At 35.9% G+C, this 11,361-nt stretch overlaps 1 protein-coding gene across 1 annotated transcript; it reads left to right on the top strand.

Annotated features, from left to right (window-relative positions):
• Window positions 1–4,731: 4,731 nt before the first annotated feature.
• Window positions 4,732–5,978, top strand: LOC113286357. Its single transcript, XM_026534997.1, has one exon. The coding sequence runs from the start codon at window positions 5,086–5,088 to the stop codon at window positions 5,542–5,544; it is 459 nt and encodes a 152-aa protein (XP_026390782.1). The 5' UTR covers window positions 4,732–5,085; the 3' UTR covers window positions 5,545–5,978.
• The last annotated feature ends 5,383 nt before the right edge of the window (window positions 5,979–11,361 follow it).

The raw sequence follows: 11,361 nt of genomic DNA, 5'->3' as shown, positions 1-11,361 counted from the left end.
AACTTCGGTTCAAGGAATTCATTGGTTATATAATCTAAACTCTCATTCCAATCATTGAAACATTCTTAGAGGACGTTATACAGTTGTTACACTATTTCTCGTCAAAGCAATTTTCAAAGTGATTGAAACATTCATGACTTTCGTCACTTGGTAAAGATAAACTTGGTCGAAGCGAAAAGCTTACCAACACATATTTCGAGATATAGATAGGCGAGGTATACTCGGCTCGAAATACCAAATGTGTATGATCTAGTCTATATATATAGCATATGACTTTTGTCTCAAAGTGTATGAGATAGAATAGATATACTTTTGAGTGATAGATAAGTTCAAGTCTCCACATACCTTTTTGTCAAGAAGTTCCACCGGTTCTTTGAGTAGATCTTGTACTTGTATGATGAATCGCCATGAAGTCCTTGAGCTCAATTACACTTACTATCCTAGTCCGATACTTAGCTATAAGAGACTAGAAATCAAGACTTATATTTTTGATCACTAACATTGACAAACATGCTTGAGATAGAAACGCATGCGAATTTGACCGAGCATTGCTCTAACAGTCGGCATTGATGAGCTTGCAGTAACCACCTAAGATAACATCTGCCACCAGGTATGGCTCGTCTTCTCTTTCTGTAAGCGAATCAGGGTGAGCGGTCACCTTTACTGTCACATCTCCAACTTGAAACGCGGTCACCTTCACTACCATATCTCCAACTTGAAATGGGTTTCGGCGTTGTACAACCACTTGATTCTTGGACTCGTTGTCTTTGACTGAGACAACTTCTAAATTTTCATAAAGCATTTGAAAGGACCAGCATACCATTCACATCTCCTAGTGGAGGATGGGTTGTTGATCGGAGCGAGTCCCCGAGCCTTAGCAGAAGGAAGAGTAACTGGTTGCAAAAAGGGTTGTTCAATAAGACTTACTTGGGTTCAGAATCTTCGAATGTATGTTGATGGGCTCTCTCCAGGTAACTGCGTCACATTGACAAGTTGTTGGTATGGCAACAAATAATCTTCAGGGTTGGACGGCTTGTTGGAAATCCTTTCAGGTATAGACACTGGAAAATGACACACTCCTAGCTTTGCTTTGTTTTTATGCACCCACGAGCACCCCAGAAGCATATCATAATTCAGGTAGTCTTTCACAATATGAAACTTACCGCGTGTCAGAGCGTCTCCCACCTTTATTTCGAGGTCGATGTACCCGTAAGCGTCCCTAGACTCTCCTTCAGAATTTTTAATTATGGTTGGGTAGTGAACAAATTCCTGCTTTGAAATCTTTGCATCTGTCAGGGTCTTGACAGTGACAATATTGAAATCAGATGCTACATCAATCAGTGTGTTGTCAAACTCGGCATCCTTCAAGCGAGCGATGATTAGGAGTCCCCAGTTATATTTCGTGTTTCCTAACTGGATTAGGGTTGGGGTTTGTGAGCGTCCTCCTTAACTGGAAATAGACGCTTGCCTGATACAACACGGTTGAGGGCTCCAAACATGTCTTGACGCTGCGCCTTCTTCGCTTGCGAGTTCATCTTCATACGGAGCTAGGCGCTCAGCAGGTGCATTTTGAAGCATACGGATGATATACATCTCATATTGAAGTTTTCATGAGAAATAAGAATCCGTTACAACCATCAATAGTGCATTTGCTTTCTTCAAAGGGGAAATCATTTGCAAAATGACCACTTAGTGTACAAAGTCTACAAATATTTGGTTGTGTTGCACTTGAAACTTCCATTCTTTATGCAAGGTTGAAGATGAAGTTGAGAGTGCTTTTATAATAACAACACAGTTAATGTCTTGATTTTGAAAATTCTACCCGTTGAGCATTCAATGGGTTGTACTTTGTATCTAAAAAGTATTATTTTTATACTATTAACATTAACATGTTACAGTAAGTCGGTAAGGTCGAGCAATTCAAACCATGCCAACTACATATCCCTGACAGCACTGTAGCATAAAGCCTGGGATGGTCGGCAAGGTAGATCTTTCAAACCATACCGACTTATTACAACTATAATATTGTTTAAACCTGCAGAAAAAAGAATAAGTTTTAAAGCAAGTGAAACTGAAAATTAACATAAGTTTAACAAGTCTAAAACCACAATTTAAGAGTTCAAAACATAATCTAAGAGTTCAAACCACAATCTAAGTTTCTAAACCAAGTGAAACATAATAACGCAAACATAAAAAGTTTAAGAGTTTCATGGATCCTTCTCATTGTTGTTATCTTCCTCCACATCACTAGCTTTTTCACCGGCATCAACTTTTGCTTTCCCTTCAGTGTACCTATGTAGTCACCAGCCTCATTGTAATTGGGGTTCACTCTAGAAAAGTCAGATGCCTTGAAAAAAGTTCTTGGATCAAGCTCATATTCTTCCTCCTCTGATGATGTGCATTATTCATACTTGAGGGGATTGCTGGGACTGTTCATAAACCTTAGAAATTCTTCAGGATCTTTCTTACCCATCAGAAGTAACTTTCTTACAGGGAAATTCTCTTCAGTTTCATCACTAGGATCTTCTAAAGAAGGATAAATCTTGTCAATAAATTCTAATATCTCTGCTGCATTGTTAACAAGACAAGGGATATCTTCTATGTTTCCCTTTGGGAACCTAAACAATCCACAAATAAAAGATACGAAAATTCTACACATTGAAACATGGTTCTGGTCACCTAGCCGGCAAGGTCTATAATCTAAAGACTGCCGACTAATATGTAGTCGGCGGGGTTGTAATCATCTACCACGCCGACTAGCACACAGTCGGTAGGGTCCTATTCAAGAAAGATGGTGACTATTAACTCAGAAAAATCAAGTTTCCGTGACATAAAGTCGGAACGGTACAATCTAAGAAAATGCCAACTAGAGAAAAGTCGGCAGGGTTGGTTATTGATTACCATGCCGGCCTTGGTTAATGTTTCATAGTCGCCATGGCTGTTATGAAAAGCCGGCATGATATTCATGTTACGACCCTTCCAACTAATACTTACATCCTAAGGCCGACATCATATTTTTCAAATAACCCTGCTGACTGAAAACCCTGAAAATCATCATTTTAGATTTCTAATCTAATATAACAATCAGAAAACACAAAACAATAATGAGTTTGAGTTTAGAAATCACTTACAGTCTTCTTTTCACCGGTGGAAGGTTCTTTTCAACATTCTCAGGGATTGGATTTTCGGGTTTACTGATTTCACTAGTTCCAACTTTTTCCTTACCTTTTGTTTTCTGATTTGGATCTTTTGATATGTCATGTTGAAGCAGTATCGCTACTTGATCGTTTGGAATCAACCATTTTTCAGAAAAATCAAATTGGACGATTTGGAGAGATTTTTTTTTTCTGAGTTTGATGGAAGATGTAGATGAAGAAGAAGAAGAAGAGAAGATTAATAGTTTTTTAGATTTTTAATTTTAGGGTTATCTGATTAAGTAATAGGGTTACTTACTTCAAGGATAATAAAATAAACTCACCCATATTTGTCTCCCCTTAGTAAGGACACTATATCCATTTAAATCTGGGTATATCCCAATTAATTTGGGTATACCCCAATTTGGTCAGGTATATAAAGGAACGCCCTTAACTAATCATTACCTGTAAATAAGAATTGAGACAATAAGACAAAAAAAAGTCTTTGTAACGCGGCTAGAATCCCATACAAAGGCAAATGAGTATTGACCTGGCTTACAAAATTTTGTCACTCTCGGGAGTGTGTCACTCCTGACGGGTTTTGTGACAACGCAAACAGTAAAATTTGATTAGATTGATTTACATGAACAAACAAACTACAAACTAGTACACGTTATACCACCATGACTTGCCAACCTTGTTAATCAATGACTAGCTGCCTTGTCAATATGTTGATTTCTGATGTGGGCGTTGAACTAGCTGCCTAGTTAATCAAAATGAAGTCATTTTCTTACAAGAATGAATAGATGAAGCCTCTGTTTGAGTGTACGTAAAGGACCCACCATGAGACGTCCATAACCAAGTAGTGAGTGTCGTTATTGTCTCTCATCATCACCATATATCTTCTCTACAGTCTTTCTTCTTCGTTTCCTTTTGGGTTTTTTTTGTTAATAACATCGAAGGCTTTAATATAATCTTTTTAGTAAACAGTGCTGCACGAAAACGAGTAAGAAGACTTTGTCTTTACAACCTTTCAAATCATCTACTTCCAAGTGTATCTCCTTCTTGTTTTACTGAATTTCTTGACCATTCTTAGACACAAAAAATACAATCTTGGTGACGAATGATTCTTAGCCATTGTCTGTTATTATTTTTAGTTTCAAACTTTCAAGATATATGCTTTCAATCAACCTAACAAGAGAGTTTGTGCTCGTGGCAATGCTACGTTACTCATTCATTCGCTAGTTGCGTATCAAACGTTCTAATACGCGTATAACTATTATTGGTGGGTTTAATCGATCCACAGGATTTAGGATAAAATTCACTAGAGTCAGCGGAGATTTTTCTGCGAACCTTCTGACATATAGAAGATGCGGTTTGGTAACCGTTAGATTCGTCAACAAGCTGAGCTGGAAAGCGGAAGACGTTAGAGATGACGCTGCCAAATCAATCATTGGGTGGGAGACAGCATTCGGCTGTGTTTCCTAAAGTCACACATTGTATTAGCTCGGCTCTTTGGCTTAGTGGAGAAAGGAATAATTAACAATAGATCTTGCTTGGACCGCAAAAAACGGGGTAGAGTTAGAGTATTAGCAGCTAGTCTTAGCTAGCCGAGTGAAATTAAGGATAGCGGGGTCCGCACTCCACGCTCCTTTACAAAATGATGTCATCTCACGACTTCATCAACATTTCTACATTTCATTAGTTTACTCTGCAAGACACTTGTAAGCTACCCCAAAGACAAAACCCATTTTCAGACACCTTCTGCTCTACATAAGACCATCCTTCGACACCACTTTTATCCAAACCAACAATTTTTTCGATTCCATCAATCAAATTTTACAAGTATTCTGTTGATCGGTTCTTGTTTCAAAGTATTCTGATTCTCCTTATCAGCTCAATTCTCTCTTAAAATTTTCTTATAAATTTCATTTTCATAAAATTATCAGATATGGAAGAAGACTTTATAGAATCAGAGGTTCTTTGGCCTGATGATACTCAAACGGAAAATGAAAACGAAAACGAAAATAAAGTTAAAGCGGTGAAAAAGAAAAATAAAGTGTCTCCACTTCCTTCTTCTTCTGATGATTATTATTGGCGATTAGAGAAAATTCCCATGAAGAAAAACAAGACAACTACTGCTTCTATGCCTTTGGATATTATTCCGGTCAAGGTTACCGGTGATTCAAGAATCCAGGATGATATTTACAAGACCAAGGATGATGACGACGGGAAAAGAGGAGAAGAAATGATGCCACCACATCTAATGATGATTCGTAAAAGGAATTACCTAAATAATCAAATGGCATTTTCTGTTTCTTCTGGGAATGGAAGAACACTTAAAGGAAGAGATTTATGTCGAGTCAGGAATTCTGTTCTTCGGATGACTGGATTTCTTGAAACTTGCTGATTTCATCAGTTCTCCGTCAATCGGATATATCGTATCATATCGATGTCGTTGTTCTTTTTTATCGAATCACCGTCGTCGTCACCAGATTAATTTCATTTCTTTTTTAACTAGAAAAAAAATATAGAAATTATTTATATAGAAAAAGCTTCTTTTTTTTCTAATTAATCAGCATTTGATTAATTAATCTGTATACCATATTATATATTATCTCTTTGGTTTTTTTTTAGGGGGAGGTATTATGTAGCTGCTTAGCTACTTTTACAGTCCTCTGTTCAACTCTTAGAGAGACGGGTTGGAAGAACGAGAGTGAGAAAAAGTCCTTTCGTTCTTCGTTTTTCTTTTATTGTTAAAATTAAATTTAGGTTTACCATTACAATTACAACTATTATCACTTTTACTATTAAATTAAGATATTGTATTGAAATATCAAGAAATAATACATAAATTATACTATCTAATTTTTCTTTTTTCTATTGCTTTCCCATTTCATATACAATATTTGTTTTAAAATAAATAAATAAATCATACGCTGGTTTTTATTTATTATTTCCCGTCTAGCAAGGTTTTTCACTTTCGGCAAAAAACTATCAACAAAAATCGTCGTTTAGTAGACAAGTCTATTGTGTTATACAACAGGTCTACGCAATCATATTTATCACCTTATCCATCGTTAGTAGAATGTCACATGAACCTACACGTTGTAAAGACGGGTCGGAATCACTCGGCTTTCCTTTGCCAAGTCGAGTCCATAGCACAGCCAGGAACAGTGCCTGCATAGAAGGGAGTACCCTTTTACGGCCAATCCAGCTGGCTCTAAAACTTAATTTGGGCTCAATTACATATTTAAATTCTATTTACAAGTACAATTTTGCTTCTTAACACCCTTAAAAAAATTGCTTCCCAAAACAAATTTTTGTGCCCCATCTTAAAAATTTTGATTCCGCGGCCTTGAGCATAGCCGTCGCTTTATTTCTTTTCTTGTGTATATTTTACTATTTTTTGTTTAAAAAAAATCAACCCAAAATCTGCACATCTCTCCGTAATTTTATTTGTGAGGAAGCGCAATAAGTATGTGCCAAAGCCTAATTGTATTACATAATACTAAATGGCCGTATGCGGAGAAGGCCAACGAATATTTTAAGCAAGCAATGGAGAACTTACAGATTGTCAGATTGCAGATGAACGAAAAGAATTGTTAATCTTTTCATTAAAAAACCAACATGCAAAGTCGAGTCTCTTAACGATTTGATTAAATGATAACATGCATAATCTTATCATATTTTAACATGCAATTTATGCAGTAAGTAATATAACAAAAACTAAATTTAAAATTCCAAAGAGACTAATTTGTGGTGGGAGTAGTCGCTTGGGAAAAATAAATTGGACCGAAATGTTCATGGACAAATGGCTGGATTCAGTAAAAGTATGGTCATGAAAGTTTGTCATCTTCATCTTTTTTGTTGTTGTTGTAATTCAGGTGATGTTATGTAATTTGAAATATCAAATCTCTTGAAATTGAACCACCTAGAAGCTAAAATCAATTAATAGTTCTTATAGTTGCAATAAAGTGAAGTAAATGTGTCTTTTATTAACTCTTTCCAATGGACTATCACAATTGAGAATTAATTAATTTTTATTTTTCAATAAAAGCAACCCCGAAATTGACCGATTTCAATTGTTATAATGGACTTGTTCAATTATTTTGAACTAATGATTTGTTTCTTTGACTTATTTGAATAAAATTACAAATCAATTTGTTCAATTATCTCAAGTTTAATCTCTATATAGAATTGTTAGTAAAAAAAATGTTGATTTTAATTTTGTTGCGCATTTATTGCGACGTAAATGAGAATAATTTTTCAAACTATTGAAAGCTTTCCTAAATACGAGTCAACAGTATTTTTGAATGTCAACTCACTTAAATTTCAGGTAGTCCTACCATTACAAAAGCTTTTGAAATTAAATGAACCTCTCCATACTAAACACTGCACAAGCAACAAAGACATTTTACATTCCAAAATCCCGAGTCTTCGAGACACACAAATTTTACTTGATCAATGTTATTAATACGAGCATTCGTCATTACATTATATACAAAACAAATTACCTATTAGTTATTAACTTTTGTGTGATCAACTATAATTGTTAACAAAAATCCAATATACACTTTATAAGAGTGTAAAATTTCTTGTTTATCTCAAATTATATAAGAAATATTTCGTTTATCACTACATGTGAAACCCTCGATAATAATTACAAGTATTAGATCCAAGAATTACTTTGAAGATTAAACAATATATTTCTAAGAAAAACCTAGGTATTAGATGAAAAATAGCAAGAAGGTAGTATTGGTGGCGATGATACTCGTAAGAGTAAGATGGTGGTAATGGTGCTCATGTTGAATTAAGGCATGTTACTGTGAAATTGAATCGTAGATGAGTGTCAAGGAGTGAGAATATACCGACAGGGTTTAGCCAAATTTTGTTTTATAAGATCTTTGAAAGGCTATGAATGAGTCGGCAGGTATCAACAACTAAAATTTTTAGTCGCGTGCTTGGATTCTGCCGATGGTTTAAACCGTCACCCACCATCTAACCCAACCATGTCAGGGTTCAGCTAATATCCTAGCTTCCGAACCTACTTGTCATGAGGAAAAGTCCGAGTCGGATTCAGTTTAAGGAGGTCGGGTTCAAATGGGGTCTAGGTTGGGTCAGTTGATCCCTATCGATAGTAATGGATAGGGTCTGCTTCTATTGTCGCTCTATTATGAAAGAGCATTGCTCGGTTGAGCTTACAAACGCTGGTATATCAAGTATGAAATCGTTAAATTCAAATACCAAAATCGATGATCATAGATGGAAACTTTACCATTATGTATAAGCCAACCTCCATCATTTAGGTTAGATTTAGTTAGTAAAGATTTAAGACGAATAAGGTAGCAGAGATATAGGACAAATACTATCGATTTTAGTTATCCTGAAGACCGAAGACTTGAAAACTGAAGAACACGTTCAAATATTTATTAAGAGCTCCATCATCAATGAAGTAATAACATGAAGATTGATTATCCTTCTTATATACCTATTTATCTATCTATTAATGAATCAATTACTTTTGGGACCGATACCTATAATGGCAACTTTACGCTTTTTTGTATATTCCTGGAGAGAATTTGAGTTTATACTTTAGTGAGATTAATGACTTTGACCATTGACTTTTCCAAAAGCGTCGAAGGAATAATAACATAAGTTGTGATTTGCAATTTTTTGTGTTGTTCGAAACCAAGTTGGCCTACTATTGGACAATGGTTTATAAAAATTTTAGTTTTGAAACTAATCCAAAAAAATGTGACCAGATGTTATATTTGTCATATTTCGGCTATTTCCTTCGACAGTCAAGGCTAACTTTCTCACACGTTTTTACAAGCCAAAATTGACTACTTTAAAAATGTTTATTAATTTTCATCTTTTCGAAAAGGTGTGTTTCATCATGTTAAGACAAGACTGTAATATGGGTAAGTTAGTCATAATTAATTCTAGCTATTATGTTTCGAAAAAGCGGGGGTCTAAAAACCATACCTAACAATTCGTTTGGAAATCTGAATAGACAAACTCCAATATACTTTCAAGAGAATCAACTAGACAGTTAGACTCAATCTATAGAAAAGTATATCAAAGAGTTTTGTATCTCTATCTCTTAATTCAATCTACAATCAGCAAATAGGAATTTGTGAGACCGATTGAATATAAGAGAAGTAACTTGAACGGTACCAAAGACCAATGTTCAAGGATCAATCAATTTCAATCAACAACCAAAGGTTGGATTTTCCAATTGATCGATTCAACGCACAACCTGTGATATTTCAATTATGTAATAAAATATAATGTGGAAAAGAAATAACACAGACACCAGAAGTTTTGTTAACGAGGAAACCGCAAATGCAGAAAACCCCGGGACCTAGTCCAGATTTGAATACCACACTGTATTAAGCCGCTACAGACACTAGCCTACTACCAATGAACTTCGGACTGGACTGTAGTTGAACCCTAATCAATCTCACACTGATTCAAGGTACAGTTGCGCTCCTTACGTCTGTGATCCTAGAAGGATACTACGCACTTGATTCACTTAGCTGATCTTACCTACAACTAGGAGTTTTGGCGACCCAAAGTCGAAGACCTGATAAACAAATCTGTCTCACACGGAAAGTCTATAGGAATAGATAAATCTGTCTCCCACAGAAATACCTATGAGTTTTGTTCCGTCTTTTGATAAGTTAAGGTGAAAAGGAACCGATTGATATACCAGACTTATATTCCCGAAGAACAACCTAGAAATATCAATCACCTCACAATAATCTTAATCGTATGTGTTGATGGGGAAAAACGATTTGCTGTTTTTTTTTTTTTGGAATGGAGAGACGACCGTGTGACGGAGGCTCCTCAATCGAGCAAACTGCCTAACCTCAAACAGATGCACTGCACGGGAGTTCTTTGAGTTCGAGAGATCAATCTGTAGGATCCGGACTAAACCAAGACAATGGTCGTTCCAGAGTCAATTCGGTCACAAAGAGGGAAGAGGGTTGATCTGTAGGAGGGAAGCTGAGAAGTGTGTGAGATCAATGATGATCAAGGATTGTGAATGTGTTTAAGGTTTAGGCAAGTTTTCTGTGAACTGTTGAGTTCGAATAAGCTATGGTCGATTGATGGAATTCTTGAGAGTGATTGCTCGAAAAAATGTCTTGTTTCAGTCGTGGATTCAGGGACTTATTTATATTGGTAGAATAGTAGACACATTGATCTCCAGTAAGTGTAACAGTTGCTCGAGTGAAAGAGTGGGAAAGTGAGAAATCTTGGTTTAACCAGTTCCAGGTCGTGCGGAGACTTGGTTTATTTTCCACCAACTACTTTGCTAACTCCCTCAACTGCTTGCACGTCTTACTTACATTTCTCATCGTGGATGAACACACGTGTTGTAGGCCTCCAAACCAAAACCCTAATTGATATCCCCCATGTGACGTGATTGATGTCTCACGAGCGTGGAGTCTGCAAAGCAAACGTTTATTTAATTAGTCATTCGTTGATGATTAGACGATGAGTTTAAGTATTGTTCAGTCGAGCAATATTGCTGAATGCTCTAGGATTCATGAATTGAACATGTCTGCTGGGACGTATAGTTCAATGATGTTAATATTGTTCGTCTGAGCAAATATTTTCCGGTGAATTGTTGAATATTGATAGTTGAATCAGTGCTCGAGCATTGGTAAATTACTGAATATTGATAGCCGGATCAATATTCGAGCAATTGAGCAAGTATTGCTCATTCGATAAAATACTGAATATTGATAGTTAGATCAATATTCGAACAATTGAGCAAGTATTGCTCAGTCGATAAATTAATGAATATTGATAGTTTGATCAATATTCGAACAATTGAGTAAGTATTGCGCATTCGATAATTTACTGAATATTGATAGCTGGATCAATATTCGAGCAATTGAGCAAGTATTGCTCATTCGATGAATTATTGGTAGCGTGACCAAATAATATATTAATTAAAATATTGGTAGTTGGACCAAATATTGTATAATTAATTCAGACGTTGATTGTTGGATCAACATAAAATTATTAATGTTTAAATTTGCTCAGAATTATGATTTACTCAAAAATGGGTCATTGAGTGAAGAAGGGACCGACCACGTGGGATGATGGTCGACCATGTAGCGCCTAAGCGTGCACCAAAGTCCTTTATTGACAGTAGGTGAAAGAACGATCAAACGCTGGTTTAATCATTTATTAGAATAGTGCTCGTGTGAGC

Source organism: Papaver somniferum, chromosome 6 (genome assembly GCF_003573695.1).
Source record: "Papaver somniferum cultivar HN1 chromosome 6, ASM357369v1, whole genome shotgun sequence".
Lineage (NCBI taxonomy): Eukaryota > Viridiplantae > Streptophyta > Magnoliopsida > Ranunculales > Papaveraceae > Papaver > Papaver somniferum.
This window is presented reverse-complemented; position numbering and strand designations above follow the sequence as displayed.

Coding starts and splice junctions, on each gene's coding strand:
- LOC113286357 (XM_026534997.1), top strand. CDS start 5,086: ATGGAAGAAGACTTTATAGAATCAGAGGTTCTTTGGCCTGATGATACT.